Raw genomic sequence first — 10,340 nt, 5'->3', positions numbered from 1 at the left:
GGAGCTCACCGCAGGATTGGCAGGGGAGGGGAAGGCAAGGCATTCCCCAGACGCAGGCAGGATGTGAGCGAGAAGACAAGATGGCCCAGCAGGTCTTCAGTGAGAAGGTATTTTATGACACCTTCCTGGATAGTTCATATTTTTCCCTTTTGAAAGATCAGCCAATAGAAGATGCTACTGGCTTTGGAGGGTTTTTTTTTCCTACTTTGCCTTTGACAGTCCTTGAATGGCCTTTTGGATTTTTCACCTCCCCATGAATAAACTGCATTCCAGTTTCTGGAGGACAAGCTACTTCCAATAGATAACAAAACGAGAAGAAGAAAGAGAGAGAAACCCCAAGGAAAAAGTTGGCCACCATGCAGGTGTCTTTTGTGTGTTCAGAACACAGCCTGAAGGGTCGAAGTGCCGAAGACCGGCTCAGTAGGCAGAATGCCGGCAGCCCCAGCCTGGGCACCAGGAGCAAATTCCGGGCAGTGGCCATGGTAGCCCGGAGCCTGGGACAGCTGTCCGTGCACAACGTTCCTCCGTCCAGCGACGCCAACATGAAGCAGCCTGGGATGAAATATAGGTATGAGGAGAAGCCACACTCCCCTTTGGGGAGTGGTGAGCTTCCATCCATGTTCCTTGTCAAATTGCTTAAATCTGCAAATCCCTGCTCTTTCCGGCTTGGGCAGCTCATGCTGTTGTGTAGCTGGGATGGGCTATTTTTAGGGCTTGGTGAATTTGTTGAGGAATAAAAATGAGCCCCGGTGTCGGCCACGAGTTCTACGCCCTTCCTGCAGAGGCAGAAGGGATATCCCTCGAGATTTTCTTCTTACTTTCTTTAACCCTCATCATGAGGTCCATGTGTAGTTGCAGGAAACAGCTATCGAGACACCTGTTAATTTCTCCCTCTTTCTTTGAACTTCTGTGACCAGGCACTGGAGACCAGGACACTTGGGTTCTGGTCTCTCCATAGGAGAGATCTGGCACAGGGGAAGGGCAGTAGGCATGTGTGATGAATTTTCAGCTAAACGAGTGTAACATCAGTTACATTTTTGTGCGTTGCGCAATGAAATATGAAAAGAAATGAATCTTAGATCCCTGAACGCATGAGTTAAACCATTCTGTTCCCTCTGGGTTTGAGCGTTTCCATGTTTAATGCCACTTAAACTTTAGCACAGACAAATATCAGCCAAACAAGGCTTTGATTTTTCACAAGTGAGTATTTCATGAACTTCTGTCTTCTTTCTCCCAGTCCAGGCAGTGATTTGGAAATCTCTCTATGTTCCCTTCCCTGCTTGCCACCCGAGCCCTCCCTAAATGAAATGTAAGCTGGGGACAATGGACCGTGCCCCATATGGCTTTGTATACCCACAGCTGCCGCAGGAAAGACCCTGGAAATCATTTCTCTTCTTTTTCCTTATTGCTTGACTCCTGTAAGGAAACCATTTTCAGACACAGTAGGTGCCTAATATGTGATTGCTGCTTGATGACTAATAGAATATTCTAGGGTTTGCATAAGTAGCCCTTTGGGATTGGAAGGGGTTGGAACCGAGGTAATATGACCTGGGGCTTCAGTGCTTCTTGGTGCCTATGTAATTCATGAAAGGCAGTCTGGTATTGCAGGAGCACCAGATGTGGGGTCTACACACCTGGGTTCAAGTCTCAGCTCTGTGTGACCACAGACAATTCACTTAATTTCTCTGTGCATCAATTTCCTCATCTGGCAGTAATACTTAATACAGGGAGGCAGCATGACCTGGTGGATAGACCTGGCCTTAAGTCCCATCTCTGACGCATACCGGATATATGGCCCTAAGTATGGCACATGCCCACATGCCCTACCCATGGCACATCTCAGTGCCTCCCAGGAACTCCGCTAAGACCCAAAAGTTCCAGAAAAGTGGCCAGTTTGCATCAATGTAGGGAATTTCCACACCGGAAGATTCCCACATTGATCTGAACTAAGGCCACGTCCAGGACTCATACTGCTAACCTCACATGGAAGAATAGATTTTATTAAGCTACAAAAGGGATGTGAGATGCTATTATTGCTTCAAAAGCGATCCACCCCGTGGGAAGTGGGAGCCTTTCCCTGCAGGCGTTCTCCTGGTCCACCTCAGTTTTTAGGCCAGAAATTGGAGTTGCCAGTTCCTGCCCTATCATTTGTGAAACAGGCAAAGCTCTGCTTTTTTTTTTTATTAGTTCCTCAGACATTAACAGTGTCAGAAGAAATCGTGAGTTGTAATTATTCTCTAAGATGGTCCATCTTCTGGAATATAAAATTGCAGTCAACCAGAGAATTTATGGAGGGATAAATGCAATTGGTTTGAAATTGTGAATTAAATAAGGTTCCTCAAAAGCAAATCCATTTCTCCTTTTAAAAGAATCATTTCTAGATTCATATGCATAACACAAGATGAATCTTAAAATAGAGTTAGTCATTTTTCAGGCCAAAAGGCCCCTTCCTCATTTGTCCACTAAACTAAGAGTCTTTACAGACCGTAGGAAAACCATGGTCTCAGATTTGAAGGAAATGGCAGGTTTGTTTTTTTTAATATCCATAGCTAACCAGGGTATTGGGGTATTTAACAGAAAGACTTTCACCAGCCTAATTAAAGCTTTTATTCTTGGCATACAGTAAGCACTTAATAAATGCTTTTTCATCGATTCTCAACAAACAGCTGGCAAGAGCACCACAAGTGAAATTCTCTCTTATGGAAGCCCGGGAGAGAATTTGTGTGGTCAACAGATAGGGACTGTTATTGATACGTCAGCTTGTTGATTTGCTGGCTATAACCATTAGGCCAACCCTAAGATTACTGAGTAAGACAATCAGTGAGAGAGAACTTTGAAAAGTATAAAAAGCTTCTTATCCTTTGTCTCGTAGTGTCATGGGCGCCTTCTCAGATTATTATTCTTAAATGCACAAAATAAAACACATAGGATTACAAAAGAAACCAATTATATTGAAATGCAGTTATCAAAACATTTTTTAAAACCAAACTCAGGGACCCCAGGTTACGAATCTTTGTGCTAGACAGAGGTGAGATACTGTTATTCATGTTACTGCCTGGGGAGCAGGGATCATCAAGGCTACTTGTTCATGATGGCATGGGTAGGTTTCAAGGGGATCATGAGTCCCTAGTGATGCAGAGATTAGTAGTATAAGGTAGAAACTGGCGTTCCTGATAATTGTGGCCACCCACTGCTGGAACCTGGAGAAAGATGCCTACTCTCTGCATGCCTACCCCTCCTGGTCTGTTCTGTCAACACCTGGTATGGTTGTTTAAGATTTACTGAGTCTACACAATGGGCCAGTTAGACCTAAATATCTCCAGGCTGCAGTCTTCCATTTAGCCTTAGATCATAGTTATTTAGAAAGGAAATTTTCCTCAAGGCAGCTGCGGTAACTCCAGACATGCAGATTCCAAAGGTGAGAGTTAAAAAAAAAAATGGCAGTATTGTTCTGCCCAGTCTCAAGGCCAGCAGGTCCCAGGAATGTTGGTGCACTGCTTTCCAGATTCCCCAGTCCATTTTATAAGTTATTTAGGGTTATTAAAACCACCCTGCCTTGTCATTTCACAGCGAGCTATCTGTGATCTGCCCAGCACTGCCAAAGTTTGAGAAATTGCATCCTTATCAAAAGAATCTGACATATTAAAGAACTAAAACCTGTCGTACAGGTCGGAGGTGAAATATTTAACAGTGGTGAAATATTCAGTGGTTACATGGTGCACACCAATGATTTCTCCGGCCAAAGGTTATTCTAATGAGTCCTCATTAGCTATTTTTTCCATGCTGCTGGAAAGATCTGAGGCAGAATTAATGAAGACCGAGGACGGTTGCTTTTCGAGACTTTCAATCAGTTGCTTTATCATTATGCCAAGCTTTAATTAGGGAGAAAATGGCAAGAAACTTAACTTTCCCATTTTGAAAGTTTGGAGGCAGCTGTGTGTCAGCTGGCCCTGTCCAAATCACCCCAGAATTTGTTGATCTACATTTTTTCCCCTCCAGCAAAAAGTCTTCCTTTAAGGTTTCAGCCTAGAGATAAGCTGTCCCTTCTGGTTCCTTCTCCTTCTGCCTGGCAGCTGATGGCAAGACTAATACCATCATTTTAACAGAGAGACAACTTGAGTGGAGCAATCATGGGATCAGGCCGTGTGCCAGTTTTTTTGTTCAGTTATCCTTCCAGATACCTGGCAGAGTAGCAGCTAGACACCCCAAGTCCCTGCCCGCATTTGATTTAAATGCGAGAACCCCATCTCATGAAGGTGGGCTGCATCTCATGCTAGTAAAATAAGAACAGGAAGGCGATTTGAAGACACGATTAACTTTAAAGTCATGCTTCCTGAGACTGCTAAGCATGGTCACTGTAGGAGACTGTCAGGCAGAGGATAATGGGACAGAAGCCTGGAAGGACTTGAGTTCAAAGCCAAGCCCCTGTCCTGTCCTTGTCCTGCTCTGTGACCTCAAGCAAGGACGTTTACTTCTTCATAACTTCATTTTCTTCAATGAGGAGAATGTTTCTTTTTTTTTTAATTTTGGGAGGAAAGAGATTTAAAGAGAAATTAGGGAACAATAATAGTGAAGCCAAAACAGAAGAAGAAAGAAAAGAGGGTCATTGAGGCATATTTTTTTAAAATGCACAGATGGTGAAGGGAGCCCAGACAATTAGGATAGTATTAGAAGATTGCAGGGCTCTATAGTCCTGTGGTGGGGGTGGAAGATGGGCTTACCAGAATGTGACAGGTTGCCTGTTTCCAGCAGCCCCAGGTTTGTTTCCCTTCTAGGGAAGTCCAGAGGCTTGGAGTAACACTGACTGAAAACCCCTATGGGTGCTTAGGGTGGTGGGATTCACTAAAAAGGCAGAGATTAATACCGATTGTCCATAGGCCGCTGTGAGTCAGTCCTGCGTGCGGCAAAATAGAGTGTTCTCCAGGGGGAAAAAATGCACAGAACAGCAGAGAAGAGAGTTCAAAGGGAGATATAAGCAAGGGGACAGCTTTGAAAGGAACGTGATGAATTTATTAATACTTTAAAAAGAACAAGCTAAATAGTAGAAATTTGCCTTTTCATTTACAGTTCTCCTTTTCTGTTCTTGCATATGGAAATGTCTGCGTTTGTTGGTGTTTGTCAAGTTCAGAATAACAGAAAATAGAGTTGTTGTTTTTTTAACGGAGATAATGATGCCTACCAGTTATAAGGTTCAGTGAGACAGTGGATATAAAAGCACCATGTAATTCTAAAGGATTAAAGTAAATGGAAGTGAGAGTATATATATATATATATATATATTTTATATATATGTAACTTGCTCTCTATGTATATAGAGAGCGAGAAAGATATATATATAGATATATAGATATATATAAAATCTTTTGTGGGTCACTGATGAAGACACTTAGTATGGTTTGCTGCAGATGCTATTTAGTCCAGAATTTTTGTTTTTCATAGGGTGTAGAACTGGAAGGGACCTTAAAGTTCTTTCCTTTAGAGCTGGGGTTCAAAGTGGCTTAAAAAAAACTTGCCTAGCCTCTCATAGATAATAAGGAACAGGGCCAAGATTTGAACCCAAATCTTCAGATGCCAGGTCCAGGGCCCCTTCTACCACATGGTGATCCACCTCTTTTTTTTTTAACTATCTGAGATGTTTTGTTTTAATTCTGAATCTGTAGTCCATGTGTTTGCCTCTAAGTTGATTGTCTGGGAATTGTCTACCTTGTCTGAGTAAGCCCTAAAACGGTAGTCCTCAACCTTTTTAAGTATGAGGGCCTCTTCGTAAAATAAAAAACTTTGCAGAACCTCCAATGATAGTTATACTATTAGTATCTATCAATTGAGAAAATGGATGTTAAAGGCAAGTTGTGCTGAACTTCGTAATGCTTTTAAGTAAACTTGTATTTGGTTAAATTCAACAGCATACGTATACATGTGAAAAAATATTAATACCTCGATGTGCAAGAAGTGAGGCAGTGTAGCAGAGTAAATAGAGAGCCAGTCACGGAATCAGGAAGGCCTGGGCTCAGGTCTTATCTCCGATCTATACTGGGTCTGTGACCATAGGCAACTCACCTAACATCTCTTGGGCAGCTCTTTTAAGAGTTATAATTATAGATGGGTTATAGTTATGGATGGGTTATGTTATAGATGTATTATGTTATAGATTGGTTATGCTCTATCTGGGTTATAGAGTTGTTGTTTTTTTGATGAGGCAGTTGGGGTTAAGTGACTTACTTGCTAGTAAGTGTCAAGTGTCTGGTCTGAGGCTGGATTTGAGCTCAGGTCCTCCTGACTCAAAGCCCAGTACTCTATTCACTGCACCACCTAGCTGCCCCTAGCTGGGTTATAGTTATGAATGGGTTATGCTATAGATGAGTTATAGTTATGGGTGGGTTATGTTATCCATGGGTTATGTTATAGATGAGTTATGTTATAGATGGGTTCCCAATCCACACCAATGGAGGGAGTCCCCCCCCAAGGCCTTCCCCCATACCAATGAAATCACAAATCAACACAGAGACAGAGAGAGATAAAGCGGGTGGGGAGAAGGAGGAAGTCAGAAACACAGAGAAAGAAACTAGTGATCATTGCAGTCAGGCAGCGTATAATCCTGGAAGGATTATAGTGTATCTGGATCTCTTTAAGTATGATGTAGTGATAAGAGTCTTGGATTTGCAGTCAGAATACAAGTGTTCAAATTTTAGCTCTGCCACTAATGATGTGTGTGACGGGTGAGTAAGTCACCGTAACCGTCAGGATCCCATTCTCCTTATTTATAAAATGGACTAGATTTGGATTCAGAGGTCACATCTAACTTCAGGTCTATGATACTGTAAGTCACTTAGACCTTCTCAGCCTCAGTTTCCTCATCTGTAAAATAAGGGGGATGGACTAGATGGCCTCAGAGGGCGCTTCCATCTCTAAGTCTGTCATCCTGAATGGGTTCCAATCTCAACTCTGATGTCCTTACACAAGTTCTCTGGACATCAGTTTCTTCATTTGTGAAATGAAAGGGTTAGACTCAGTCCACAACGTCCCTCCCTCCCAGCTTGAACAGTCTCAATCAATTGACAAGTATGTCTCAAGGAACATGCCAAGCATCATGCTAGTCTCTGGAGATCCAAAGACAGAAATGAAGCAGCCCCTTCCCCCAAAGATTTTACATCCTGTAAGGTCACATGTCAGGGTGGCTACATGTACACATATAAATATATACAAAATAGATTCAAAGTAGCTGGGGAGAGAAGACACCAGTACCCAGAGAGGCAGGTAGAGACTTGAGGCAGGGGGACCAAATAGGAGATTATTGCCATAATCCAGGCAAGAGATGATGGGGCCTAACCTAGGAGCAGAGCTGTGAAAGTGGAGAAAAGTGACCTCAGAGCCCATCTAGTCCAGGCCTCTCATTTTACAGATGAGGAAACTGAGTCTGAGAAGGGCTTAGTGACTAATAGCATCGTAGACCTAAAGCTCGAAGTGACCTCAGGGGCCGTTCAAGCCAACCCCCTCACTTTAGAAATGAGGAAAATGGGGCCCAGAGGGGTGCGGGGATTTACTCGGCCAAGGACACACATATATCGTAAGTAGCAAATGGGAGAGATGGTAGCGATAGAAACAGCAAGACTTGTCCGTGAGGAAGAGTGAGGGGTTGAAGACGATGCTGAGGTTCTGAGCCAGCGTGCCCAGATAGATGGCAGTGCCCTCTCTGTGCCTCTGGAAAATGAGGGAGTGGCTTTAGATGACTTGGGAGGTCCCCTCCAGCCCTGACGTCATCTCACCCACCAGTGAACTTAGCGGCTCTCCCAGGATCAGTGACCAAGGAGTCCTCCTCAGCAGCCCTGAGGACGTGGGGACTTAGCTTGTCATGCAGGCAGTGCCTCAGATGCTTTCTCGAAGCCTCCACTGGCCCGCCCCCCAATGATCAAAGCCTAGTCCTGGTTCCCTCCAGCAATGAATAACACAGCCAAGCGAAAAGGAACACTGAACGTGCATTGCCCAGACCCGGCGTTTCAGCCCAGGTGCAGGGCTGTGGCGGGGTTCGTTATTTTTTTCCTAGTCACAGTTAAGAAAAATCACAATTCAGTGCTCCTATTCAGACCGGCTGGCTCCAGATATGTTGACATGCATTATTTTGCTGTATTTAAAAAAAAGCCATTATGACTCAGAGTTCCCTCCTCCCTCTTCATCTATAGATGTGATGTGTCAAAACCTACTCGGTTTTTTTTCAGATGGCGTTTTTCCTTATGGGGGAAAACCCCTCTCAGAGTCTGTATTCTTCTGCTCCCTGGCCCTTCGAACAGCTCAAAGTACACTCTGCCAGTAGAGGCACCTGCTGAGGCCCCAATCTTGTTTAATGAAGAATCCTGCCCGTATAAGTCCTTAAGAAACTATTAGGCAGAGTGGCTTCCTTGGGAAGGTAGAGAGGAGGCAGCCAGCCCACTTTTCTAATGCCTCACATTTCTATAGCACGTTGGACGCTTTCCAAAGGGCTTTCATGGGATTTGTCTTCTGTTATTCTCATAACAACCCTGGGAGGTAAGGCAGGAATGTATCAGAGGACAAGGGAGGGGAGAGGAGCAGGGTGGGACAGAATGGAGAAGGACTGCAGAAAGTGGGATTTGGGCCCAGCCATGGAGTCCAGAGAAGCCGAGATCACACAAGTTGGAAGCGACTGACTCGGGATTCAAACCGGGTTCTTCCAACTCCCATCCACTTGGTCTTCCCACTGGGCTTCCTTGGTGTCTTCAGACCCCCGCCCCGGACTGCTAGCAGTATTGGCATCCAGTGAGCACAAAAAAAGAACCCATGTGGGTGGTCATCTCCTGGTCCAGCTTCCTCCTGTTGCCTGGTAACCTTGAGAGGGGCATATGGGAACGTGGTTCCTGGGAAGGAGATCTGGGGCAGCCAGGTGACCCAGGGGCAGAGCATGGGGCCTGGAGTCAGAAAGACTTAAGTTCAAATCCAGCCGTAGATACATACTAGCTTTGTGACCTTGGGCATTTACTTAGCCTCTGTCTGCCTCAGTTTCGTCATCTGTGAACTGGGGATATGAACAGCACCTACCTCCTAAGGTTGTTGTGAGAATCAAATGAGATAATAATTGTAAAGTGCTTAGCACAGTACCTGGCACATAGTAATAATATAAATATATAAAATATATTTATAAATCTAATATAAATATTATTAGGGTGCCTCCTGAAGGCTATTAATAACTGCCACAGCTACAAGTGCAGCAGAACATGTGGATTGTGTATGTTTAATCTGGGATGAGCCCGGGCCACTGAGCATCCTTCAGAAAACCCAGGAAGCTGAGCGAGCCCCTGACACAGCCCAGGGCAGCCTACAGCAGCTGTTTCTCACTCCTAGTCTGCCTAATTAAGACTGGTTTTTCTTACTTCCGACCTGAAGGTGAAGTGGATGTCTGAGGCTCTCCAGCCCACTCCGCCATCAAGGCCCTGGCTGCAAATTACATCCCAGGCCTATGACTTCAGGCTGGTGCACAGATGGATGCACCCACAGCCCAAATTACTTCCGCCACCTTCAGCGTCAGCCTCCTCCATCTGGGAGCAGGAATGACCAACTAATCAGGGGGTGGCACGGCCCTCACAAAACAAGGATGGGACCCAGAATGAGGGAGAACATGGCTCAGCTGTTGCCTCATTCTCTCAATTGCTTCCTTTCTCTGAGCCTCAGTTTTCCCATCTATAAAAATGGGTCTAATCACTGCTACTCCCCATCTCAATTGGTGAGTTGTGAAAATGAGTGAAATCATGGACGAAGGTCTAGGGAGGTTCTCTCTTGATGGCCCAAGCTAAGGTGGTCTTAAAGACCCATCACTGTAACAATAATAGGCAGAGTGAGTAGCCAGGGTATTCAGTGTGTACAGTAAGGACAATCGGGTTTAGAGTCGAGGGGTCCAAAGTCAGAATCCCTGCTCCAACACATTGTCACCATCATCACCATCATCATCATCATCATCATTATCATCACCATCATCATCATCATCATTGCAGGACAGTGTAATTGAAAGAGTGCTGAATTTGGAATCATAGTCCCTGGGTTCAGATGCCAGCTCTGTCTCTTACTTGCTGTGTGACCTTAGACAAGTCATTCGTCTTTCTAAGCCTCAGTTTCCTCATCTATAAAATGAAGGTATTGAACTTAATGGTCTCTGAGATCCCTTCCAGCTCTGGATCTTTTGTCCAATAATCTAAAAAAAGAAAATTCATCACCCTGGACCTCAGTTTCCTCATCTGTAAAAGGGCGGATGGCCTACCTGGCCTCTCCAACTCTAGGTCTGTCATCCTATGAACCTATTAAGTAGACTAGATGAATAATAGTAATAATAATAGTCC

General features: G+C 44.4%; 1 protein-coding gene across 1 annotated transcript in view; it reads left to right on the top strand.

Moving 5' to 3' along the window:
* Window positions 1–294: 294 nt before the first annotated feature.
* KCNAB2 (potassium voltage-gated channel subfamily A regulatory beta subunit 2) overlaps window positions 295–10,340 on the top strand; it is a 25,390-nt gene continuing 15,344 nt past the window's right edge. Inside the window, exon 1 of the mRNA XM_027843886.1 lies at window positions 295–603. Coding sequence (XP_027699687.1) covers window positions 357–603 — 247 coding nt within the window. The 5' untranslated portion in view covers window positions 295–356. The remainder of the gene's footprint in view (window positions 604–10,340) is intronic.

This window comes from Vombatus ursinus, unplaced genomic scaffold (genome assembly GCF_900497805.2).
Source record: "Vombatus ursinus unplaced genomic scaffold, bare-nosed wombat genome assembly UNPS02014932.1, whole genome shotgun sequence".
NCBI classification, from domain to species: Eukaryota; Metazoa; Chordata; class Mammalia; order Diprotodontia; family Vombatidae; genus Vombatus; species Vombatus ursinus.
Note: the sequence above shows the minus strand (reverse complement) of the source record. Positions and strands in the feature narration are given on the sequence as shown.